At 38.3% G+C, this 26,091-nt stretch overlaps 3 protein-coding genes across 8 annotated transcripts; all 3 read right to left on the bottom strand.

Moving 5' to 3' along the window:
- Nucleotides 1-910: 910 nt before the first annotated feature.
- On the bottom strand, nt 911-8,578 carry LOC121249928 (acetyl-CoA acetyltransferase, cytosolic 1). 4 transcript variants are annotated; one of them, XM_041148797.1, is made up of 16 exons: nt 8,438-8,575; nt 7,464-7,533; nt 6,723-6,821; nt 6,470-6,643; nt 6,230-6,335; nt 6,013-6,151; nt 5,848-5,925; nt 5,706-5,771; nt 5,265-5,350; nt 4,516-4,615; nt 4,255-4,365; nt 4,134-4,175; nt 3,957-4,043; nt 3,723-3,822; nt 2,065-3,611; nt 911-1,093 (listed from the first exon to the last, which is right to left on the bottom strand). In XM_041148797.1, exons 2-14 carry the CDS (start codon nt 7,510-7,512, stop codon nt 3,733-3,735), a joined length of 1,227 nt encoding a protein of 408 aa, XP_041004731.1. In that variant the 5' UTR covers nt 7,513-7,533; nt 8,438-8,575; the 3' UTR covers nt 911-1,093; nt 2,065-3,611; nt 3,723-3,732. The 4 variants fall into 4 exon arrangements, with proteins under 4 accessions (XP_041004731.1, XP_041004730.1, XP_041004729.1 ...); XM_041148796.1 differs by having other exon boundaries at nt 3,718-3,822; nt 8,438-8,574; XM_041148795.1 differs by having other exon boundaries at nt 6,013-6,335; nt 8,438-8,578.
- A 6,215-nt stretch (nt 8,579-14,793) lies between these two features.
- On the bottom strand, nt 14,794-21,980 carry LOC121249926 (protein ACTIVITY OF BC1 COMPLEX KINASE 7, chloroplastic). 2 transcript variants are annotated; one of them, XM_041148792.1, is made up of 18 exons: nt 21,844-21,980; nt 20,482-21,063; nt 20,148-20,291; nt 19,898-20,023; nt 19,421-19,508; nt 18,710-18,803; nt 18,278-18,371; nt 18,050-18,104; nt 17,839-17,930; nt 17,493-17,663; nt 16,857-16,913; nt 16,661-16,744; nt 16,228-16,312; nt 15,985-16,046; nt 15,792-15,866; nt 15,504-15,608; nt 15,224-15,365; nt 14,794-15,122 (listed from the first exon to the last, which is right to left on the bottom strand). In XM_041148792.1, exons 2-18 carry the CDS (start codon nt 21,046-21,048, stop codon nt 15,049-15,051), a joined length of 2,115 nt encoding a protein of 704 aa, XP_041004726.1. In that variant the 5' UTR covers nt 21,049-21,063; nt 21,844-21,980; the 3' UTR covers nt 14,794-15,048. The 2 variants fall into 2 exon arrangements, with proteins under 2 accessions (XP_041004726.1, XP_041004725.1); XM_041148791.1 differs by having other exon boundaries at nt 21,572-21,876.
- Nucleotides 21,892-26,065, bottom strand: LOC121249925 (disease resistance protein RPM1-like). 2 transcript variants are annotated; one of them, XM_041148789.1, is made up of 2 exons: nt 23,171-26,065; nt 21,892-22,028 (listed from the first exon to the last, which is right to left on the bottom strand). In XM_041148789.1, the coding sequence occupies exons 1-2, from the start codon at nt 25,856-25,858 to the stop codon at nt 22,026-22,028; spliced, it is 2,691 nt and encodes an 896-aa protein (XP_041004723.1). In that variant the 5' UTR covers nt 25,859-26,065; the 3' UTR covers nt 21,892-22,025. The 2 variants fall into 2 exon arrangements, with proteins under 2 accessions (XP_041004723.1, XP_041004722.1); XM_041148788.1 differs by having other exon boundaries at nt 21,924-22,038; nt 23,171-26,064.
- Between the last annotated feature and the right edge of the window lie 26 nt (nt 26,066-26,091).

The raw sequence follows: 26,091 nt of genomic DNA, 5'->3' as shown, positions 1-26,091 counted from the left end.
GTTATGCTCATAGAAGTATTTCTATATGTTTGAACTTTTATGTATATGCAATTCATTTTGTGGGTTTTAATTCGGACAGAGGAATTCAAGGTGCCTGGTTATGTCCTGATTGAATGTTGTAGGGTTTCCATTGTATTTAGTCACACTAAGGGATCAGATTGCAACAAATTTAAGACCACACACACAGAGTTATTAGTACTTGAAATTTTATTAAACAACAGAAGGGTGCTATTCCTAAACCATAGGTCTAATATTGATGTAGTTAAACTTTAGGTCTTAGTTTTAAAAAATCACTAAACTCTGAAGTTTTGTTATGTAACTACCCTAATATTGAGCATTCTAACAAGAATTTGGAAGAGAAAAAGGTCATTCTTAGACATGTGATGTGTGAGTAGCATTCTTCAATAATTCAACACATGTTTTGAGAAATATCAACTATATCTTGGCCTTGATATAAGAAATAGTGAAATATATGGTGTAATTTTTTTCATGACAATGAATCTCAGAGATTGTGCGAACGCAACATGTCTTTAACAGGGTTAAATCCTGGACCAGTGTAACATGTCTTCATCACACGGATAAGATAAATCATTGGCTTTTTACCAATGGGGCGTGGCTTATAGAAATTGTTTGCACCCAAGGGTCGAACCTTAGACCTAGAGAGAGCATACTACCAAGATCAAGGCCCTTATCACTTGAGGCAACACCTAGGGGTTTATATGGAGTAAATTTTGCAGATTTATGGCATATCTTGGCCTTTATTATATGATAATGAAGATTCAAATGAATATTTAGTTGCCAACCTGAAAGAACCATCCCGCTTTTATTGGGAACTAAGAAATGGAATGGTTGCATGAAAGGGCAGGCTCAAAGTTAAAAAAATGATGGAATGTTCAGGATTGCAACTTACGGAATGAGGTTTCCCAAGAACTGCTCCATGCTTATATTTTGAGTCATCCTTTGGTGGTGAGTCAACCTTGCCACCTGTCTTTTTCTCATTTCGAGCCTTGTTGAATATTACTGTGAATCCCTCAGCCGAGGCTGGGTCATTGACATCCCATTCCCCAAACTTTGGCAATGGTCCATCCTTTTCCTGTGGAAATTGAAGATTTCATATGATATGCGTGAATAATGCAATCAGCTTAACGCTCAACCAACTCTTGCTTCTTAAATTCTATTAAAAAAAATGAAAACGACAGTTGCTGCTTACATATCAAATAAAGGAAGACAAAATGAATCCAACAATATGATTGTGATGTCAGAAGATGGGTGCTTCACATGTCTTAACGCAGATTCTAATCAAGCTAACCATATTCTTTAAAACATACGGCAATGCAGAAACAATTCCAAAAAGATTTGTAAGAATGAAACGAGATAGGTAAGATAAACATATAAAATCAATAGATTGTCTGTCATTGGTAAAAGGATCGAAAATTTTCATACCAATCCCGGAATGCAGGTCCTTGATATTGCATAATGTGGTAATTGCTACATATTGATATGGGTTGGTTTGCAAACTAACACGACAAACATGCCTCAGAGACGGAAAGCTAGTATCACACAGGTCTGGGGAAATCCGTGAAATCATATCAAGAAAAAAAGTAAAAATCTTATGGAATAGTTGTGTCAGAGTGATCAAACCACAAGCAAACGCTGCGAGGATGAACTTCTAGCACTGAAACCCAACGATGAACTTGTAAGTTCAAATTCAAATCCTAATAATAAGGATGCAATACCATGATTGAAAAGAGGCACGCAAGAACCCCATTAACGCAAGGACACAAAGCTACCAACATATCAATACGTATAGAAACAAACTTAACAGATAGATGCCCACATATTTTAACAATGAACATGAATCAGAGGTAACATCGCGAATACCTCTCTCTGTCCTTAATCAGCAAACTGCAACCAGCACCATGTGACAGAGTAATCGTTGGACAAACATACATATAGCGAAACGAAATTGAAATGGAAGAGGAAAGAAAACAGCATACGGGGGATAAAAAAAGGTCATTTGCAAGAACAGAAAGAGATTAAACATAAAGAGACAAACAGTCATACAAGACGTATAGGTATATGGTAGAAGTGTAGTCATGTACACATAATTCTTAAAGTATATATGTCTGTTGGATGATCGTACCACCATGAATGGGATGGAGAGAATTCTGTGGCTTCCTCTTTCTACCGTCCTGGTCTTTTGCTTGATGGATGTTTCCTTCGCTTTTCCTTTTTCCTTTACCTACTCTTTCCTCAGAGAGAGAGAGAGAGAGAGAGACTAGGTGTGGGCCACGCCAATGGAGCGGAGTCCGGACAACGTGCCTTACTATATCATGTAGGGAGAGTTCAAATGTTGGTGGGGACCACTGACGCTGTTTGGTACTTCCAGCGAAGCGCACCAACAGGCAACAGTGACACTGGCCTCATTGGATTAGATGAGACCATGTGTTGGATAGATACACGCAATTGTAAGCTTTTCTACCTTCTGAACAGTGATCTTTTATCTCTTTCCAATCTGCCCACTGGACTCATCCCTCTCCCTATCTCTGCTTTCCCATCACAAGGCTTAAATCAGCTCTTGTTCATAGAGTTTTTTTTTGGGGCATATCGAGCAACACACGCCTTAGCACGGCGTCAACCTGTAAATATAACCATGTAGAGTTGCAATCAGACTAACGTGTGACGCTCAAGTATCGTCCAAGCTACGCTTATAAGTCTCACAGTCGCACATCTTTGTTGCTCATGGCAGTCGACACTTGCATGTATTGTATAGATGTATCGATCCATGGGTTCAGTTGTCAGTACCACCGCACTGAGAATCAACACATGATCCCCTATTATGGCATTCACATGTTGCCAATCTACGAATACAAATTTAAGAGTAACGTGTGACGCTCAAGCCTCAAACATCTCTGTTATTGTTCTAGACACACCTTTTAAGAATTGACTCAATGCATCCTCGCTATTGATGCATGGGTTCACTTGTTAATACAACCGCTTGGACACACTGAAAATCAACCCACCCTTTGTGCTTTTGATCCTAGCACTCGCCCAGCTTCCACTTCCTCATTTTCACTCTGGTATCCTTGTTTGAAAATTTACAGCCCCCTGGGTTAGAATTAGAAACCCGACGTAAAGCATGGGTTAGAAGACGTTGAGGAATTCTTCTAACCCAGTTCTGTCTCTATTCCACTACAATTTACGTGCGACTTGAATAGAGAGATAGGACCTGAGTAATTGGCCTGATGGTAGAGCAATTGAATTCAACTCACAATCTGGCTCTCCAGTCATTGCACAAGTTACAACCAGCTTTACCAAAACATTGCTAGCAAGTCTTTTTTATTTATATTTTCTCATCTTCTTCCCATTGGTAAAAAAAAGTAGTACACAGTATGAATTCGGTAGCACAAATAGAGGAAATTAAAGAGAGAAGGAGATTTTGGGTGTACAACATTATTTTAATAAATACATTCCTCTTAAAAGCTAAATACACTTATGGTTTATTCTAGTAAAAAGTATAACTGTGGGTAATTTTGCAAAACATTGAGCTTAGATGCCTCAACAACAGAGTTTCATCTTCAACGAGAAGCTCCCAACTTCATATCAAAGGCCTGAAGTACATAAAGCTAACAATCAAAAACTTGATCGGAGTATTACATTAAAGTAAAGATTAAACGAAGTATTACAATTTTCACATTCTCATCCGTTAAGACTTACCCAACCTGAAAAGACTCATACAAGCTCTACAACAAGGGCAGATGCACCGCCTCCTCCGTTGCAAACACCACCAACACCGCATTTCCCATTTTTCTGCTTCAATACCTACAACACCGTGATGACTTAGTTTTGAGAACAGATAGAGAATACCCTTTCAGAGCAGCTCAAAATAATTTGACATAAACAGTATCTGTCCAGAAAATTTTATAGAGCAAAACGGTAGTCAGGCATAGTTATACCCCCAACAGTGTGACCAAGATGCGTGCTCCACTACAACCTAGAGGATGTCCCAAGGCTACAGCTCCACCATGCACATTCACTTTTTCCTGCAAATAAAATAAGAAGGGTATATGATAAATAATGGAAAGCCCAGGAGAGAGAGAGAGAGAGAGAGAGAGAGAGAGAGAGAGACTCACAGGATTAAGTCCAAGCAGTTTCTGATTCGCAAGAGCCACAACCTATACAGATGACATAATATGGTGGGTAACCTCGAAGACCGATAAGCTAATATGCTAAAAGTATGGTATAACAGCTTACAGCAAAGGCTTCATTTATTTCATAAAAATCAATTTGAGATGCCTCCAAACCAGCATTTGATATAGCTTTAGGAATTGCAAGAGCTGGAGCAGTAGTAAAGAACTCTGGCGCCTGCACAGTCAATTTAAACTAACATCAATCATGACACCCAAAACTTGATATTAACAATGAATAATGTTAAGAACAAAACGCTAGAGTCCTCTACTGATATTTTCAATGGCTCTGAAAGCTAGCAAACAGATACTAAAAGTTGTGTCTTACCTGTGCAGCATCAGCATACCCTGTGATCTTTGCAATCACCTGCAGCCCAAGTTTTACTGCCGTCTCTCCGCTCACTAAAACTAAAGCAGCAGCACCATCACTGTCAAGGAGAAGAATTTCTCTTTTCAGGAAAAAGCTCTCAGTTCATGTCTTTTTAAGACTTGCATCATTGGAAATGGAGCAATTCATCCTTCAATGGAGAAAAGCTTCTGCCCATGTCTTTGTAAGAATTGCATAAACAAAAATGAATAACACTTCATTCATTAACATATAAAGTGTTTAACCAATCATTGATTCACTTTCAGCATTCAAAAGTCGAAAACCCCCTAAGCACACAAAATGTAAGGCTGTAAAACTATAGGGAGCACTATACATAGATAGAAGCAAGCGCTACGAATGCTATTGACCAGTGGCTTAAAACATGACGACATGCGAAGAAGATACTAGTTTTCTTCACGTCTTTTTTTTGTAAGTGTTTCTTCACCATATAATTTTTTTTATAAGTGTTTTCTTTTCCACGTCATTTTTGGATCGATCAACTTCTAGTAGAGTGATCCCTGAGTTTTCCTTGTCGAATTGGAGGTCAACTTAGTACCAGTATATAGTATTTTACTATAAGATTGGTGATTCAAACACCATGTGAAAACAGTTAAAGTCACCTGATAAGGGTGTGATGCCCTGGCCCAAACAAATAAGTAGATGACGACGATCATGTAAAAACAGAAGAGAACAAATATAAATCAATAAACCTTATACTTGAAGCATTGCCAGCAGTAACAGAACCTCCGCTCTCCTTGAAACTAGGACGGAGCTTCCTTAATTTGGCAGCATCAAACTGACATTGCAAAAAAGAAACATTTAAGGATATTTGTAACAGGGAAGTGGCAGACTGTTACTTTTACTTATCAAAAACAGAAAGGGAAGTGGCAGACTCTCTCTGCTACCAGATATATATATGTTAACATACAGTTATTGAAAATTTTTTTGACGATAAGAGTTAAAATACATTAAATGTTTGCAGCCATGGGAAACAAGATCTGAATAGTCAATTATTGAAGAAAATTTGTGATTACACCCCCTTTCCCTTCTGTAAAACTATTCTTACTATGAATAGGGAAATCTACTTACCAGAGAGCAGCCAAGAAGAATAAGTCATACAACTATCGTTTCAGAAGGATAAATTCCCTTACCTTTCCTAGGCCTTCATCCTTGTCAACAATTGTTGATGGCTTTCCCCTTCCACCAGAAACTTCAACCTGCATGTTACCATATTGGGGTAAATATAACAAAATGCCACACTCACTTTATCGAACTTATTGACAAATGACCAACCGGAACAATTTCCCATGCAAAGGCACCAGCGTCTTTGGCAGCAATTCCTCGCTCAAAGCTCTGGATGGCAAAGGCATCCTGCAGGACTCACAAAGAGACATGAAATTCTATTATGGAAAATTCAAAAGAACTTTACGTAATGAGAACATCGGTTCTGAAGAACACCTGCTCCTCTCTTGTAATTGTATGTTTATCTGCACATAATTCAGCACATGATCCCATGGCACAATCACCATAGACGTCCCATAAACCATCTTTCAGCATGCCATCAACAAGAGAATCATGTCCAAAGCGAGATCCCTTCCTGTATTTTAGTATCTGATCAGAGAATTTGTGATTGAGTTCAAAGCTAAGAGAAACATAAATGGCAGTGGATGTCAACCTTGCTTCTGCAATATACTTAGGTGCATTGGACATGCTTTCCATGCCACCAGCCACAACAACATCATTGATGCCCAACTGGATACTTTGTGCGGCAAGCATTGTTGCTGCAGTTACCAAAATGATTAGACTAGTATATTAAAAAAAAAAAATTACCATTTCTTATATAAAAAGAAATTTCAATCAAACTTCATTAAATAAAAATAAATAAATAAAAATTTCATGACAATAGAGCGTCCACCTTTCATCCCTGATGCACAAACTTTGTTAACGGTGGTGCAGACTACTGAATTAGGTATTCCTGCACCTAGTGCAGCTTGTCTGGCAGGAGCCTGCCCTAAATTTGCACTAAGGACATTGCCAAAGATAACTTCTTGAACAGTTGATGGATCAACGTTTGCTCTTTTAAGAGCAGCTACAAAAGACATGAAAAGTAATTCAAGAAACATTGCTAAAAACATAGATTGAAGCAGAACCAAAGGTTATACTCTTACCTTCAATAGCAATAGAGCCAAGCTTGGTGGCAGATAAAGATGAAAGAGATCCAAGAAGTGCACCCATTGGCGTACGTGCAACACCAACAATGCATACATCTGCACAAAAGAAAAAAGTCCGATTGAATGAACCAGCAAGCACCTGAAATTTAAGTTTTCTGCTAAGTTCAATTAATTACAATTAGCTAATCTTGGAGCTTCAGGTATTACTTTGTCTTTCTCCTCTATTTTACAATTACCTAGGTATTTGTACGGACTTTTTGTTATTGATAAATCTAGTTTACCACATTTTAGATGGAGGTAGTACTTTTGAGTATTTGCTTAATTTCTGTTTTTGTAATAGATACTTTGGAACAGTTAATGTAAGTAGTAGTTTTTTTCTTAGAATGCATGATTTTACAAGAGCTTTGCTTTTGGGATTTATGTAACCCCCAAAGCTCTTACACTGCTTGTAAAAGGTATTCCTCTGCCATAAGAGATGATTATTAAGATGATTATTAATAAAATTGGGGGTACTGTCTCTCTTCCTAAAAAAAAGTTCAAAATTTCCAATTTCCATACATATAAAAAGTAAAAGTAAATAATAAAAAAGACACGAAGCACAAAGACATCACTGAATTTTTGCTTTCAAGTAATTACAGTGTCATTACTATAGCCTTTCAATGCCGGTGTGCATATCAGGCACAAACTAAGCCCATAACTGAAAGTTTTAAAGAGACATAGATAGAGTAGATACAAGACCTCTAGGCTTAATCGAATCCGAAGATGGTGCCAATGCTGCTGGAGCCATGGATATATGTAAACAGAAAATCTGAAAATTCACAGATTTAATTAGCATTGGCAGAACACGACAGCATACACAAACTCATAAAAAAAAAAAATTGAGCATGGACTTTACGAATGGCCTCCAAACTAAACACTTCCAATAGCCAAATCATGAAGTTCCGGGGGGTGTTAATGATAAATAAACAGAAGATTTTTTTTTTTAAAATTTTTTTTTTTTAATGCCATTCTTCAGTTGCAAAATTTTGGCATGTCCAGAAAATAACAAATCGTGTTGAACTTAAACGTACTTAGAGAAGAGCAAAACATATCACTTCGCAAAGCCAAAACATTCTTCTATACTCTCCTTATCTTCATATTGGGATGCATATTTTTCAAATTACAAATATACGAAATCCAACCACCCGATTTCCTCAAAGAATTCGTAGTTGGGATAACTGATGTCTTATACATATTGCCGAGTAAATTTGAAGTTAAGACTTTTTTTTTTTTTTTTTTTTCCTCTCTCTCTTCTGGCTTCTTTCTTCTTTTGTTTGTTTTTTTTTTTTTTCATTCGTTTGGTAGATGTGAACCAAATCAAAAGTAAACACAACATTCCAAGCTTTTAAAAAAAGTTTCTCTTTTTTCTCTCATAACAGTTTTCTCAGCAACCAAACGGAAAGCGATTATTCCACTTCAATCGCACATGCATGCGTCCAATATCACATAATTTGGGTCTCCTTAAGTACTAACAGATCTTATATAACACAGTATGAATCATAAAGATGAGAAAAAATGTCAAGAATTAGGATGGCGATATGAGCGCAAAGGAACAAAAGAAAAATATAGAGAAAAGACGGGAAAATCGAAGAGAAAGTGCGGGAAGAAAATTAGCAGTGAAAGAATTAAGCTTTTTAGAGATTAGGAAAAATCAGAAGGAGAGAGATCCATACCTGTGAGTTGGGGTGTTTTACAAGAAGGATCGCAAAGAAGAGTAGAGGTGGTCAGCTAGAACTGGTGACCGAGTTTGGTTTTATATTTGCGCCTAAGGTAGAGCCGGAAGTGGACAAGCAGGGTGATGGATTTACTGAAAAGCCAGTGAGGACCAGTTTATTGACTATTGTGTCCTTGAGAAAAAAAGTTCAAAAAAAAAAAAAAAAAAAAAAAACAATTATTTGTGAGTCCAAAATTGCGAATTTTTGGAGTTTGGTAGAATGGAGTGTTGTGTGTTGAAAAATGAAAATACAAACGGATCCAATGAACTTGGCTTTCTTGAATCTTATATCCTATTATTATTTGAAAGAAATATTCCATAATAGAGATTTGGTCTTAATTTCAATGCAAAATGTTTGAAGTTTTATTTGAATTCACCAAAGCCATCAAACAATCTTAATTGTGGTATTCAATAGTTGAAGTTGAATATACTATACATCCATGTACAGTTTAGATAGTGAGATGAAATAAAATAAGATGAGATAGTTTTAAATAAAAGTTAAAAGTTGAATAAAATATTATTATAATATTATTTTTTTAATATTATTATTGTTTTAAAATTTAAAAAAATTGATTTGTTTATTATATTTTATGTGAAAATTTTAAAAATTTATAATGATAAGATAAGATGAAATGAGATATTTTTATTATCTAACAAAACGATAGTCTTATAAATCAAATATATATATATATATATATATATATATATATATATATATATATAAAGGCTTTGGTCAACCAAGGGCATGCAAGTTGAAGTGGCCAACCAACTACACAACTTTGAGCTGCACTAGTTTTCATGTGATTCACGCACACAAACCCCCACACCACGCCACGTTATGACTTATCAAAGCTTTTCACACCCATTTTCTTTCTTTAAGGCTGCCCTAAAGATTCTTTCCTTTTCTTGAATTTTAGTTTATATTTAACTTAAAAAATTAATAATAATAAAAATATCAACAAAGTTTCTCACAACTGGAATGAAAAATAAAACAAAAAAGTAAATAAAAACATGGACAAGCATCTAATCCCATCAAGGTTATTGACACCCTCCAATCAAATAAGGTCCAATTAATTTTATTATTTTAAACTTCCTACATTAATTTAGAGGTGTTGATTTTCTTGACTCATTATTAATATAATTTTTATCTTATTGTGTTGAGGTGATATTATTCGTTAATTTTTAAAATTTATTATTTTAAAAAATTATATATTATTTTAACTGCTGATTATATGTATGTATTAGTACAATATGACGGAAGTGTAGCATATAACATAACTCATCCATAACATGCACATAGATATTACCGAAATGGAAAGAAAATCCACTTTGCACCAACTCTTAGTTGGTCAAAGATATTATTTTGCTAACAACACTGGATTTACTAAAAAAACAAATTATATGGGAGCCTTTGTTGACTTCAATTGTCCGTTTATCACTCTTTAGGAGGATTTTATAATTTCTGTCGTTACTTTCTCGTGAAAGTTCTTTTCCCCCTATTTCCTCTCCCAATTGCTAGTAATTATAGTTGCATTGAAACAAAAATATCATTACATTGGATCTCACGAACTAAATACAGAGGATAGTATCCTGTGTCACATAATGCTGACAAAGATGAGGACCATTCGATCCTAACTATGATGTATATAGAAATTATAGATTTCATAAATCTGAAATAGAGTAAAGGAATAAAATTACATATTTTTAAGTGATGTATAGAGTATAAAATTTCTGTATAATACGACTTTTTTTCAATATAAGTTTCAATTTTGAATATGATAAAATATTTGAGGTGTTTGAAACTAACAAGCAAATGCAAATGAAGTCAGAAACCACACATTGACTAATACATAATACATACACTATACTCATCAAACAGCTTTTGATGACTTTGAAAAACGAATGGAAACTCGATCTCCAAGTGTGGAAAGCCTGCATAAACCAGACATATTTTGAATCAAAGTTGCAAAACCTCCGTGGCGTGGATGCAATTTATTGGTAAGTAGTACTGACTGATCGGCAGAAAATAAATGCAAGCTGCACGCACGTAAAATGGTACTGTTGATATATGGCTGACTTTGGAATGCCCAATTCTCACACTTCCACCAACCACCAACCACCAACCACCCATTTTCTGTCTATATATCTCCGAAAGAATGGCTTGCATTCATTGTTAATGAGGGAATTGGTTTCTGATTTTAACGCATCGCCGGTCCTAGTACGCTACCTACAATACTGCTGGGACTAGGAGCTCTTAGCTCCTTTCAATTTGTTCATTTGTTCATACACCCTGTGAAGGGGTAAAATGTCCCGGATCTAAAATAGTTTTTAAGGCCGAACTCATCAAGAGGGCTATTACTAAAAGATAAAATATGAGAGAAGGAGATGAATAAAAAAGACTACAGAGTGAGAGTGGCAGAAGAAAATTAAAATGACTGGAAAAAATGAAAAAGGAAGAGACAATCAGATACGCAAAATAGACATCTCTCATAACTACCGAGGGGCATGCATGAAGAGGGTCAGATAAAAAAGGGAGGGAGCCTACAGTTTCCGTGATTGGGGACTTTTGACTTTTCGGTTCTTCTTCGACTTTTTTTTCAACCTAAGAGTTCCAGAGATAATATTTTTTCTAGCAAGTAGATTTCCGGCTCCCATTGCATAATGAGAAATGAGAGGCTACAAGAGACTGTAAACAAGCATATTATAGTGAAATCTCTCCCCTCCAAACCCCTGTGGATGTAGGCCTAGTGCTGAACTACATAAATCTGTGTGTTTGTCTCATCTTATTTTCTTTGTATTTAAATATTGTTCACCTCCATGAATGTACGCATTGACACCGTATAGCCGCACCGAACCACTACTGGGGGCTCCATACCTCATCGATCGAGACCCAGTTTGGAAGACTTGAATTGCTGAAACCTGGCCTAAAGGAGTGCGAAACACAACGTTAACAGTGGCGCAGTCTGTATGATCGTTATAGATCTTAGTGTACTTCGTATGCATGTGACAACCCGTTCCGGACAACTCAGAATAGACACAGAAGAAGCCATGGGGGCAAGGCTGAAAACCATGGAGGAATGGGTGACGAACCTGACCGACGAGGTGCAAATGCTTCGCAAAGAAAATGAGGAGCTCAGAAAGCCTCAATGAGTGCAAGACAAGGAAGCAGAGCCTAGCGATAGCGAGCATATGAAAAGTAGTGTAAAAATGTAGGATCGAGATTGTTTTTGTACCGAAAGCAGAAGAATGACGATTTCTCGATGCGTTAAATAATCTCTAAAGGAGCAGATGAAACTCTTCCAGATAAGTATCTTTAGTCTTTCCACTTTTATTTTTATGAAAAACACTACTGCAGGAAATGGGCGATTAAAAGTGCACTGCACTTTTTATATATTTAGCATGTAAGGCCGAGAACCAAACTTCCCGATCACTTTGGCTGTAAATGTCATTACTTCGTCTACTTTAAGTACATAATACATTTGGAAAACATTGGGAGCATACATGGGTATTCAAACTGTGCATGGCATGCACAGTGCGCACAGGTGCACTTCGCTGTGCACCCAGGAAGCTTCACGCCACCTCGTCAGGGGCACCTGTTGACTCGCCGGCGACCACCACGTGGATCGCAATTTTTGTCTGGCGCCAGTGGCCCCCACCTGCTGGTCGTACCCCATGTTTGAGCGGCGCACGAAGGTGCACGAAAGCATGCACCCGGATGAGCCACGACCCCGCCATGGTGAAGCTAGAGAGCTGCGCCAGTGGTCACCAAGCAAAACGTCAGCGTCGTCTGTCTCCTCGGAGATGGTTCATGACAACCCGCCCCACAAAGGAGACCTTGCCTCATGACCATGTGCACGAGACTGTAAGGGCAGATATTCTCCTCGACCCAGTCCTGCCACTGCAAGATAGAGCTACAGGTGGCCACCCAGTGGACCGCCGGTATTTTCTGTCCCCGCCTAAACACCTCCTTCACGCCCCGTCACACGGTGGCCAGCGGTGGCTTGAAGCCATGCACCAGTGCATGGAGCATACATTGGACTCCACGACCTTGGGACAGCGGCCAACGACTCCACGACCACCTCGCCCACGGTCATGCACAGCAGACAGAGCTCCACGTTCTCCACTTGTCGACCATGCATTGTAGCCAAGGACTCCACAACCACCTCACCCACAGTCATGCACAGCAGGCAGAGCTCCGTGACCTCCACTCGTCGGCCATGCATTGTAGCCAAGCACTCCATGGCCTCCTTGCCCACGACCATGCAGCAATGAACATGACTCTACGATCTCCTCTCCTCGGCCATGTGCACCACGGCCAGTGGATGTACTCCTCGACCATGTGCATCACGGACAACGGCCACGTACACTACACTCCATGGCCCGTGCATTTGTCGCCAACAACTCATCAACTGTCTGCTCCTCATCTGCTCAGACTAACCTCATTTGTACGGGTTGCATAAAAAAAAAAAAAAAAAAGAAGAAGAAGAAGAAGAAGAGAGAAATGACAAACAGTAATAATGAGCAAGGAAGAGAACAAAGGACAAACAATAGCGAAAAAAGTGGAAATAAAAATGAGAAGCGAGGAAGAAAGGAAATGGCAAACAACAACGAGAAACTTTGGTCAAGCAGCGGCCAAATAGCAGTGAAAAAAAAAAGAGAAGAAGGAAAAAACCAGTCATAGTGGCAAAATATTCTGGTTTGTTTCCTTTAAAACTTACGTGGATTTTTTTTTTCACTAACATGATTAATCCCTGTAGCAACTTATCTTTTTATGAGGTGAAAGGGAAATTTAGGTCTAAAAGGTTGCCTTATCCCTCTCGCGGAGGAGTGCGGGTCGGCTTTTGGCCACCCGAAGACAGAATCTCCACCAACGGACTCTACATTAGCGAAATCTCCATCAGCAACTTACATTCCCGCGAGGCAAAAAGGAAAATGTAGGTCTAAAAGGTTGCCTCCTTCCTCTTGTGGAGGAGTGCGGGTTGGTCCTTGACCACCCGAATACAAAAATTTACTTTCTTCGTTAAGTGTCAACAGGCAGGAGCAGGTCCAGTAACAGACTGTCTGAACGACTTACCTTTCTAGGGGATACCATAGAGAAAGTCAGGCCTAAAGGTTGCCTTTCCCTCCAGCAGCAGAGAGCGGGATCGGCCCCGCAGCTACTCGAATAAATTACCCCAGCCTCCACAATGACAAAGTGTGAGATCAGCACCAGCCTGATCTAAACTTACCCTTCACTGTGATGTCAACGGGCGGGAGTGAATCCATAACAAATGCTCGAGCAACCTACATCCCCACAAAGGATGATAGATGAGTAGGTGACTTAGCCTCCTCGTCTAGGACAAAATATGAGAGAAGGAGAGGGACAAAAAGGGACTACGGAGGGTGTTAGGAGAAAATGGAGGTGGCAGGAGAAAGTGGAAAATGAAGAGATAGTCAGACACGCAAAGTAGACATCCCTCACAACTACCGAGAGGCACGCATGAAGAGTGTCAGATAAAAAGGGTAGGGAGCCTATGGTTTCAGAGATCGGGGACTTCCGACTTTTCAGTTCTTCTTCAATCTGAGAGTTCGAGAGAGAATATCTTCTCCAGCAGGTAAATTTCCAGCTCCCATTGTATAATGAGAAATGAGAGTCTACGAGAGATTGTAAATAAGCATATTATAGTGGAATCTCCCCTTCCAAACCCCTATGGACGTAGGCCTAGTGTTGAACCATGTAAATCTGTGTGTTCATCTTTTTTTATTTTATTTGCATTTAAATACTGTTCATCGCCATAAATGTATGCACCGACAGCGTATAGCCGCACTGGACCATTGTTGGGGGTCCCGTACCTCACCGATCGAGGCCTAGTTCAGAAGACCTGAGCTGCTGGAACTTGGCCCAAAGACATGCGAAATACGACATTAACACACCCAAAACAATAGTTGTATATTTTGTGTGTAGTTTTATATATAATGTATGTGATGTAGATATGAGAAACAAATCAATTGCCTTCTCAATCTTTTATTGGGTCTGCTCCTCCTATCCCAAATTTTACCTGGTTTGGATAGTTGCTTTGTAAAAATCAGCACCGCTTGCTTGTTTTGAAGAAAATATACATGTGGTGTTATTGGGATATTATTTCCTGCATTACTATCTTGTACAGTTGAGGGGAGGTGTGAATCGTGACTGCATAGAATACCCATGTTTCAGCAAATTTTTGCCCCCCGAATATTGCCTTGCCAATTGTACCTCCTTAATCTACGTACGATAATTTCAGCAAATAATGCAGCACGTTAGAAGTTGATATATAAAAAGAAAAACAAAGTTGCTGGTTTACGTTAATTAACCAAATTGAATTCCTAATTTTTTTTTTTTTTTTTTATTTGCTTGAGGAATTGCACCTTTTATACAATTCGGGAGGCAACTCCGGTCCCCATTTAATCACGTTCTATATATAGACAGAATACTGCCGTGTTTTGAATGTGAAGAGAAAAAAAAAAAAAAAACAGACACTAGACAGAAAAATTTAGACCAAGATTTATCCAACATGCGAGGAAGAATTGATATGCTTGCTTGGGAAAGAAATTTTATATCATCTCCTCAAATTTATCAAGCTTCTTCACCCTTTGCATGGACCTAAAAAACAGTGCCATAAAAATTCCTGCATTTTGACAGATAAATGACTTTCAGCACCAGAAATGATTAAGTATGAGAGGAAAAGTAATTTTCATGTTGTAAATTTCTGTATAAACAAAAGCTCACCTGAACCAATGAACGATCCATTTGCAATCACTTGACTGCCTTGAGAGCTGAACGTGACCCCAAGGTTTAGCAGGGTACCTCCTAATACTGTATACATAGTTGCCATTTGTATAATTGTTGCTTTCCGAGCGGCTCTTTCAGACTGCCAATTGCATTTTTGTCGTTTCAAAAAGAAACTATTAAAAATCTGAAGTGCAGTTTGATCTATTTAGATGAATTGATTACCACTATAGAAAGTACTAGTATCCAACAAATATCATCTCAAGATCTTAAGAGATACCTCAAGCACTCGGACTCGAAGCTTCAAGTCTCCTGACTCGAGCTGTTTCACAAATTCTTCTATCCGCTGAACTCTAGATGGCATGGACATGGTAGATGTTCTGGCCTGAAAATACATATGTAGATGCTCTTGATGCCGATATTTCACAGCATTTAACAGTATAATATATTTTTAAATGGCTGCACTTGATAGTCTGGAAATGAAAAGAAGTACTAGCATCTATTTTATTGCGACCAACAAGAACATCAAGGAACTGAAAGAAGGGGAGAAACATTTAAGTTACAGTACATCATCAGCCTGTTTCCTTATTTCCTGCACAAGTTGTGTCCCAGACTGCTGCTTCTGTTTTAGATCTAAAAGCTCCTGTACATGTAGTGTGACGCATCAGTGCTATACTTCAAATGCATGGCTAAAAGACTAAAAAAGGCTTTTACATATGAATAAAGGTGTGAACTATATTTGTTTGCCAAAGGTATGGAACCTGTGCATAAGGAGCAGCGATCTTTACAAAGGAAAATTTTGGATCAAGGATGTATCCTATACCTGTAAGCAAAGACTTTTATAGTCAGGAAAGAGCAGAGACCTCAAGTTAGTTGTGAGATTTCTTTGCTTGAAAGAAGCATTATAAGGTTTTGGTTGAGCAGAGAGAGCTTCACTTACACCAGGCTCATTCTAACTGAATGTGCATTAACATTTCCGCAAGCATGAGAGTGAGAGAGAGTACCTTCAAGGGTTGAAAATGCTCTTAAGACAAAGGTAAAGGTGGATGGAAACCGGAAAGGCTGATCTTGTGCTATGGCAAATAAATCCTGTGAGACAAAAAGAAAAATCCATATACTTCAACTGTAGGACATCTAAGGGTCATTTGCAAGGACAATGGAAAAGAATGAGTCACTACTGGAGCAATATTAATTAGAATTAATTCAAAACCAAACAGCTTTTCATTAAACCTAATGATCTACGCAACCAAATACCATTCTATTCAACCGAGTACAAGGTTTTTGGTTTTTTTTTAACCCGCTTGTTGTAACTGAACATTTTCTTGCTCAGAATGAAAATAAACTAGTTGCAACATATTAAGACATCCATAATCCCATTCTTATCTCTGATGATAAGGGTTATATGGTTGTACAGTCGGTAATCAAATCCTTGCTTACCTCCCCAATTGCAGCCAAAGTCTGCTGCTGATCTGGTGTCTGACTTAACGAATTATCCAAGAAAAACTGCACAGATCTCCTAACCTAGGAATAGAACAAACAATTTAAATTCTAAGATGGATCATACCAATTTCTTTGAAGCAATATGCTTAATCAATTACACTTTAATTGTTTATAGGGATGACGTGGCGCTTACAGATGACATGTCTCCTGTGGGCTGAAGTGCTCCAAGATCTACAAGGCTTTGAATAACCTGCATGGTTGGTGCCTGTCAGTTTAAGACAATGCAGCGAGACCATAAAGGTTGTAATTAAGTGCTTCTAATGACATTTATTGCATGCTTCTGAAGAATTTTAGAGCACAAAAGACCTATGTAAGAAAGGCTTAAATTACCTTTCAAAATGAAACACTTCAAGTTGAAATATCAATTTTTATGTGTCAAATTCCATGAAATGTCCATATAGACGTCCGGTTGAGAGTAAGTACATATTCTACATGCTTTATACTTGCAGAAAGCAAAACCAATCGTTCAAATAATGCCATTCATTGACAGACCTTTCAATGCATGTTAATGTAAGAATGATACTAGATTTTTTCTATATAAAATCCTAGCCATTCTCCATGTACAGCATACATAATACGGCACTCCATCATCCAGGTTGAGGCATTCCTGAGTGTCTTTGAATCCCAGAAAGACATAATGCAATTGAAAGGAAATACAAATCAAGCAGTGCATGTTCAGGGCATATCCATAAATTTTCTTGTGAGGCTATATTAAAAGAACATTATCCAGTTTACTTTAGATGATGATGTTAAAAGATGGAAAGCAGACCTTCTTTGCATCTTGCTCATAAACAGCATAGAAAAGTTCAAGCAATCTCTCCCGAGTGAAAGATTTGATTTCTCCCATCATACCAAAATCATAGTAGATGAGTGTTTCGTCAACATCGATAGCAAGATTTCCAGGATGCGGATCGGCATGAAAGAAACCGGTTTTTAGTATCTGAAAAGAGGGAAGGAAAATGACTAAAACACTAATATGAAACAGGTAACTGATCATCCATCAATTGTAGTCCAATTAAAACAGAGTCGCTGAGGAATTTACACACTGCTTCAAGCACCAACCGAGTCATTGTACTTGAAATCAGGAGTAAATAAATCAGGAAGAAAGTCCAAACCTGAATTAAGTATGACTCAATAGCACGTGATGATATTCGAGACCTGTTATAACCCCGTGAATCAAGCATATCCAACTGATTTATCTTAATCCCTGTCCATAGAGTCACAATACAAGATCATTTACAGCCAACATAAAATCAATGAGGTAGCGTAATGTAGAACAGAATTTATCATCTTAAACCAAAATAAACATGAGTTTCAGATGAAAACCTGGAACATACTCTAATGTCAACACCTTTGAGGCTGTATAATCCCAGTAAACCAGCTAGAAGGGGGAAAATGTTCTCAAAGAATCAGTAATATATTTTAAACAAAAAACTTATGATCTCTACAAATTTAAAATGGTTTAAAGTTATATACTCATACATGCTTGATGGAAATATAAAATCTATATGAATAAGCATTAGTTGTTTTGTCATCATGATGCAAGAAACATACAGGTACTCGGACCCATTTTATATTTCGAAAATCTCGGCGGAATCTATCTGCATTCTTCCCTTCATTAATATAATCAATTTCTTGATACAAAATCCTGAAAGCAACGCAAGCCCAAGAACATATTATGAGCATCCAACCTTACAGTGGGAGAGAAAATGTTTCATTACAGTTCTAATTAAGTTCAAACTAAAAGGCAACGAAGCAACTTTCCCGTTTGTTTATAAATGTGTTCAAATGGTCCAATCCAACACAGTATTATTTTAAAATAAGATTCATTAAGACCAGCAAGTGTTGACCATGAACATGAATCTCAGGTGTTCAGGCATGATAACGTGGAGATAAGTCCATATGTCTATGGTTATGATTACTTAGTATTCTACAATATATACTTCAAGAAATTAGTATATACACTAGTAGAGCCTTGTTACTTACGTGGCACATTCTTCATATATGCCAATCCAATCTCTTGTTGGACCACCAAAAGTTTCACTTCTCTGAAAATACTCTGCAATTAGCTTTAGATTTCCTGAATGGAAGCAGCAAAGATTATGAGAAAAGCCTTAAGACTGCTGAATTCCAATGAGACACCCAAAATTACATGCAACAAATACAAAAAGTAGATCACTTGGTCAGATCTATAATTTCACAATACCTATAAAGCAGTCAGTCAATTGAAGTTTTCGTAGATCACTATTCACTAGATTAATCATGGATAAGTACTACAGGAGTTTCCTATCGTGTAATGTTATATATACAATAATAGAGATTGTCAACAAAAAACATAACCCCGTTATTCATGCATGTCAAAAGACATGCCTTCTGTAACTCTAATCACAATTATCTCCATGCAGTCTAGTCTCAATAAGGATTCACACTTCAATCTCGTAATATAAAATCTCACAATCTACAAGTGATAATTGAACTTTCACATACAATTCTGAACAGATGCTTTCTTTAATGAATATACATGAACTATCACTGGTCTACGTACCGTGTGTCAAAGAATAAGTTTAAAAAAGATTGATGGAAACATGAGAAGAAACGAAAAGGGGAACTGGTTAACCCAAGCAAAAACACAAGCATTTTGTAAGGACAAGCAACTCACATTAGCATGATATGAATGGAAAAATGTACATTACTTACGTAAGTCGATGTCGAAAAGCTTCTTGAGACCAGGTCTCTGAACTTTCACCACTACTTTCTCCCCATTATGCAGGATAGCCCGGTGGACCTAAAACCACAGGACTCTCATATTTTTAAATCAACGAAGAACTAAGTAAAATAAGGAGAACCTATCAAAAGTAAATCGTGGAAGATCGTAACTTCACAAATTTTTTTAACTACATGAGCATAGAAGTAGAAGCATCAAGATCCCAAAAAATTGGTATGAGCATCCATCGGCATAAGCATATGGCTGCAATCAACATTTTCTCTATTGCCTTCACTAAAATTGTCTTATTCTTCCATATTTGTGTCAGGATGGTCTTAATGTTCTTGCAAACAAGGTTCATAATTTTATTATGCTATACTTCCAACCACGTAAAGTGAAACTGTTGAGAAACTTCAAACAAAGTGCAAGGGTTGACTCATAAGGTAGAAGAAAATACATAGATCAAACACCTGACCAAGACTAGCAGCAGCAATTGGACGGTCCTCAAACTCCTTAAACACTATATCTATAGGAGCTCCGAGTTCACTCTCAATGAAGCCTTTTGCTTTCTCTGGTGAGAAGGCAGGGACCCTGTCCTGAATCATCATGCATAAGAATCACATACATTTAGTAATACAAAATAGTACTTTGTCTGCGTTTAAAGGCATAAATATGAGAGACAACATAGCTTATTTATATTTAGTGCTGCAGAAAACTTGCCTGCAACTTTGCGAGCTCATCTACAAATTCACGCGGAAATAGATCTGACCTTGTTGAAGACAACTGCCCAAGTTTAATAAATGTTGGACCAAGCTGCAACACACACTCCCGGAGCCATGAAGCTGTTTTTTGCCTTCTGTTTTTCTGATTTAGAGAGAATTTATAAAAACTTGATGTGAAACACAATAAAATGCCCATAAACCAAGAAACTAAATGGAGACCAGGTCCAGAATGTGATATTTAGCGGACAAAAACCATTTTGCACAATGTAATCAGGATCAGGATTCAACATAATAGAAACCATTGGCAGCCACAGTATAGTGCCAGAACCCACCTGCTTATCATCTGTGAAGCCTCCCAAATATGCCCATTTTTCATTGCTGAACAGAACACGAAAACGCAGAGAGATAACAAAAGACCAAACGTCTATAGTCCTTTGCAAGGAGTTATAATTTTCATTGGCCCAACTGAAACCTTCATCCGAGGGCAAAACCTTCAGCTCCTCCGCGGGTGGAAGTTCTTTAGATTTCCTAACCTTTGGAGTTTTCACCAGGGCAGCTGTAGGTTGTCTTCTAACTGCTTTCGCTCCCTCAACTATCTGCCTTGAACCATTTACAATGTCTAATTTATTTTTGGATGGGGTTTTCCTTTTCACTACTTCGCTTGCTGGTACCATTTTAACGGCTCGTCCATTGTTAACTAATCTTGAGGGATATTCAGTCTGTTTCATTTCCACTTGAAACTTGTCTGTCCCAGGTGGGTTCCTCGATGGTCCTCCATACTTCAAGAAATTATGAACTGAAATCGTGCTCGAGAAGCTAAGGTTGTCTAGGGTCCGTCCTTGATTTATTGACTGCATATCGAGGCAATAACAGCTATTTGAAGCCAATATTGCCGCCATAGAAGAACCAGATACCTGTTGGATAATTTGAATGCAGAAGCGGTAAGCTTTATAGAGAAATTTGGCAGTAAGAGATCCAAGTATGGCTAAAAAGCCTAGCAAAAAATCAACAAGCAGAAAGGAACCAAACTTAATAATTTGTACAAAAGTTGGAAGCTTCAAGACCCAACTGCAATCTTAAGATGATAGCAATTATAAAATCTTAAACAATCGAATCATATCATAATATCTTTCTCCCCAACTCGGGCGGTGTTCACTGCACTAAATTACCACGTCAATTGTGAAAATATATTCCCAATTTGAATCCTAATAATTCATGTAAAATCCCACCAATCGTACATAGTAATTGCAAGCAAACAAACAAAGATCTCTGATGCTCACTGTGTTGGTTCAGATTCAATAGAAAACGAACAGAGCAGAAAAGAACATGACAGTAAAGGAAAACTGAAATATAATTTTCTCTATTTCATTCATTCATGTCATCTCTAATAAGTTTTTACATGGACCAAATAGAAAAACTCACCCCCTTAGTAGGATTCGGCACCAAATCTTCAGTACTTGCAACCAAATAAACAAGTAAATGTAAGACCTTGTATCTGACTTAGGAGTGGTGAACAACTTTGGGTGGAAGAAGGGCTTTAGTGGGGTCTATAGTCTAAAGCCAGAAAAAGGTGCAACAAGGAGTAACTACCGGGGAGTCTCTTGTCCAATCGTCCAAGGAACTAATGGCGTGTGGCTCAGTCTTCAGTTTAACGACAAAACAGTGGAAAGGTATGTTCAAAGTCCAAACTTAACACCGTTAATCAGTTGCCTCCCATGCTTGTTGGGCACTCAAACATTGGTGCAAGTAATTGGATCCCCCTCACTGACAGATTGCGGCAGTTTAGCTCTTTGGTGACACTTCTGTTCTGAGTGGTTCCCCTACTTTCGTCGTTTGTCCTGGTCCCTCCCGCTTGACTTGAGCGATGCAGATGCTCTTACTATTACAACCTCACAACGAGCCAAGTATAACTAAAATTATTCAATACCATATAATAGATACAATTACATATCATTTGGAAATTTTTACAAATTGTATAGATTGAAATTAGATTCATATTATTTTTCAGTTAAGATGGAGGTAGTCGAATTACGTGTATTAGCAAGCAAGCGGATTTGAACCACGCTCTGAAAATATTGGACTTTTGTGCCAAAACACAATATTTTACGTTTCTTTGAATGGATAAGTAGGTAGCATTTTTGTCAAGGTTCGCATGGAAACAAACAAGACCCTTTTCCTCTAAATTTAAACAAAATACACGCATATATAAAACGATCTGAATTTGGTTTTGTACTCCATTATGGACCACCAGAAAACGTAGGCCACTCATACTCGGTGCATCGTGGCCAGCTTAGGAAACAAACAGTCCTTTTAATGGAACAGGTTTTTCTTAGTTTTTTTCCCCTGAGCATTGATAGGCTAACTTGGGTAGATAAATGGTTAGGGAAGAAAGCCTTCTGTGGACCACTAGAAGACCATTATAGCAATGCCTGCTCCTAGATATTGGCTTTTTTAAACCTCCTTGCTTTAAAAAAAGATGGTCCTTCTCATTTTTTTTATTATATATTAGCAGTTCTTTAATTGCAAGTTTCAGAAATGGCAATGTTATACAGAAAACCAGGATGTTTGATATTTTCTGCTAGATAAAGCACATATGCTTTCAATTCAGCAGATGCGTGGCATTGATCCAATTTGCATAACCTGACCAGAAGCTTCTGGACAAATGAATACTAATGGGAAATAGGCCAAGCGGCAGCAACTCAACAAAACAGGCCAATAGCTTTTAAGCATTCCCATACACAGATCTAAATTGTAAGGATGTCAGAATATGAATCGTATATATAAAAGGGCAAGGACGTGTGCCTGCCAAGATTACAATATGAATCCTATACAGATCGATTTGCCTGTCCTGGCCTCGATGTGAATGAAGATAATCTTCCTTCATTTGATTACCTTAGGAACAAGAATGAAGGGTAGTGGTATGAATGGTATTTGGAATATCTCACATTCGACCAGCCAACGGTTTCAACTTGAACTACTCGATTGTGTCCTGCTCAATACAAAAGGCAATATGTGTGGTACCTTTGCTTGATCTTGTTCGTATTCACTCCACAGCCGCATGAATTCTTCTGGCATTTCCTCCAAATGCAGCTTCTTGAGGCTGGTCTGATATTCAATGCCCCGAGGCAACGTTTTTAGCTTTGGACAACAAATTAGTTTTAACTCTCGAATGGTGGGCAATGCTCCCTCTTCCAGTACTAGACTATCTAATTGTGCAAGCTCCACAAAACTTAGTTTGTTTAGTTTAAGAAACCATCCCACCTTAAAGTGCAAGAGCTTCCCTCTGTAGGCCTTCTTGAGTTCAAGAAAAACTAGAGCAGACAGTAGACGGAGATCGGAAATTATATCATCTTGGAGACAAGACAGACTTAAATACAGATGAGTGAGGTTTGTTAAGGACCTAATCCAGTGGGGCAACCTATTTAACTTCCCAACCAATTCCAACTTCTGAAGAAGCGGGGGTGGCAGAGATAAAGCTTCCAACTGAAGTTCTTCCTCGGTACTTGCCACGACACTTAAACGGAGGAGGCTCTTAATCTTTTGAATGGAAGTGCACAACTTTGGTCCATCGACAGTTCTAAGCCTTGTGATCTCCAGCCTTCTGAGCTCAGTCAAGTTTCCAACTTTCACGATCAATTCTTCCTCTGCTTCAATGCATGCTAGAGTTTGTAGGCATTCAATATTCCATATTCCCGCTGGACCCTGTCTGCTGTTAAGATGATTGGGTTTTTCAGAATTCCGACCATTGTTGCAACACATGTATAGATGTCTCAATCTTAGTAGCTTTGATATTCCACTTGGGAGCCTTCTCACATTAGTATTCCGAACATCCAAGGTTTGTAGATTCTGCAGCCTTTCCATTGACTTGGGAAGCTCGCTAATCTTGGTATCTCTCAAGTTCAAGTACCTCAAATTGAACAACCAGACCAATGTGCCTGGTATTGTTTCAATCGGAACTCCTTGCAGTTCAAGGACCCTTAACAATTTGAATTTGGATGATACTGCATCCAAAGAGAATGAGGTGCACATATCTGTCTTAAAGACAAAGAAAGAACGAAGATGGTGTGACATGTTACTGCTCAGTCGGATGCTTTCACCTCTATCATATACTGATAAGTGATGGAATTTTCCTTCTAGTCTTGATTCACGCCCATCATATGCTATACAGAAATTCTGTTTCTCCGATGTCGCCGTAGCCAGTTCGCGCATAACATCATGCACTCGACATGTCTTCACCCTCCCAGCAGCGTTTGTCTCTATGACCTGAATCATGCTTCGAAAAATTAGATCAGTTAGGTACTCCTCTGCTACCTCCTCCATAGTCATCCCTTTTCTTTCTTTGATGAACCCTTCGGCTACCCAGAGCCGAATCAGCTTCTTCCTCTTGATCTGGTAACCATAATGAAATACGCAGCAATACAAGAAACAGTGCTTTAGATAGAAGGGTAAATCTTTGAAACTCAATAACAAGATTCGCTTCACTTTTTCTAGCACTGGATTGTTGCTAAGTTGCCAATTGAGACTTTCTTTAACTTTCTTCCATTCCCCAACCGTCTTGCTTCTTGAACACATGAGACCTCCAATCGCCACTATAGCTAGTGGCAAGCCTTCACATTTCTTCATAATGTCTTGAGCCATTGGTTGCAGTTCTGCGGGACAGCAGCAACCTGGTTCATTCCAAAATGCCTTCTTACAGAAGAGGGTCCAAGCATCATTCTCTCCAAGGGGCTTAAGACGATGAACCCGGAAACCTACTCCTACAGATGTAGCTACATTCTCATCTCTCGTTGTGAGGATAATTCTGCTACCAAGTTTATTGTTTGGAAAAGCACCTCTTATGATACTCCAGAGATCTATGGTCCATACATCATCCAAAACAACAACATATCTCTTCTGATGCAAGTAGTCAATGAGCACTGCCATGAGATTCATTGTGTTCATCGATCCGAAGTTACTTGGTAGCTGTACTTGCTTTGCCTCAAAAAATTCTCTGACCATGCTTCTTAGTAGCTCGTTGATGCCATATGTTTGGGACACAGATATCCATGCACAGCAATCAAAGTGTCCCTTTATTCTTTGGTCATTGTACATTCTTGTAACTAGAGTGGTCTTGCCTAGACCTCCCATTCCCACAACTGAAATAATTGCCCGGCGCTCTTCATCCTCCAGTAACCATCCTAGCATTTGTTCTGTGTTTTCTTCCATTCCTACTATCTCATCTTCATCAATAAAGAGTGAGGATTCTCCATAGTGCTGCCAGTTTTCGCAGGCCATATTATTACTCGTTAATTCATCAAGCTTATCAAAATCATACCTCTTGCTTCTCTCCGAGATCTCCTGCACCTTAGCTTTGATCTTTGGAAGCTTTGAAGAAATCTGATATCTTGAAGTGATGTTCTTGTGGAAATTGACAATGTCTTCCGCAATACCCTTGAAACCACTTTTATGCTTGTCCCTCTCTTTGAGATGTATGAACTCATCTAAAATATCCTCAACTTCATACGCAACTTCTCTTACTTGCTTCACCCAAGCTCCTACTGATTCACTTCTCTCCATTCTTCTTTCTGCATCTCTTAAGAATGATCTCATGCTCTCTAATTCAAGCTTGATCTCTTCAATTTCATCATGAGCATCTCCTAGCAGTGATACCTTTTGCTGTAGGATAGTAGTTAGTTTATCAAGTAGGAAGTTTACAGCACCATCTGCCATATTTGCTCCAAATCTCTACCTTACCTCGCTATATCTCCTTGTTTTTTTGCCTCGTGTTCTTCTATTGTCTTTCCTCCGTTTTTTTTCCGAAGGAGAAAAAGAGAGGAAGGTAGCAGGCATGGAGCAGGAAAAGGAGAGGAGCTAGTCAATGTTGCAATATTTATTATTTAGTTGTTCGACCAAGTCAGTCAATGAAGACTTAAAAAGAGTTTTTAGGAATGCAGAGGGGAATA

This window comes from Juglans microcarpa x Juglans regia, chromosome 2D (genome assembly GCF_004785595.1).
Source record: "Juglans microcarpa x Juglans regia isolate MS1-56 chromosome 2D, Jm3101_v1.0, whole genome shotgun sequence".
Lineage (NCBI taxonomy): Eukaryota > Viridiplantae > Streptophyta > Magnoliopsida > Fagales > Juglandaceae > Juglans > Juglans microcarpa x Juglans regia.
This window is presented reverse-complemented; position numbering and strand designations above follow the sequence as displayed.

Coding starts and splice junctions, on each gene's coding strand:
- LOC121249928 (XM_041148795.1), bottom strand. CDS start 7,512: ATGGCTCCAGCAGCATTGGCACCATCTTCGGATTCGATTAAGCCTAGA. Junction 5,926..6,012: donor CAATTACAAGAGAGGAGCAG/GTGTTCTTCAGA, acceptor TGAGTCCTGCAG/GATGCCTTTGCCATCCAGAG. Junction 4,176..4,254: donor AAATAAATGAAGCCTTTGCT/GTAAGCTGTTAT, acceptor TCATCTGTATAG/GTTGTGGCTCTTGCGAATCA.
- LOC121249926 (XM_041148792.1), bottom strand. CDS start 21,048: ATGGCGGCAATATTGGCTTCAAATAGCTGTTATTGCCTCGATATGCAG. Junction 17,931..18,049: donor GACATTAGAGTATGTTCCAG/GTTTTCATCTGA, acceptor CTCTATGGACAG/GGATTAAGATAAATCAGTTG. Junction 17,664..17,838: donor TTGAGTCATACTTAATTCAG/GTTTGGACTTTC, acceptor CCCTCTTTTCAG/ATACTAAAAACCGGTTTCTT.
- LOC121249925 (XM_041148788.1), bottom strand. CDS start 25,858: ATGGCAGATGGTGCTGTAAACTTCCTACTTGATAAACTAACTACTATC. Junction 22,039..23,170: donor ACGAACAAGATCAAGCAAAG/GTACCACACATA, acceptor GCTCGTTGTGAG/GTTGTAATAGTAAGAGCATC.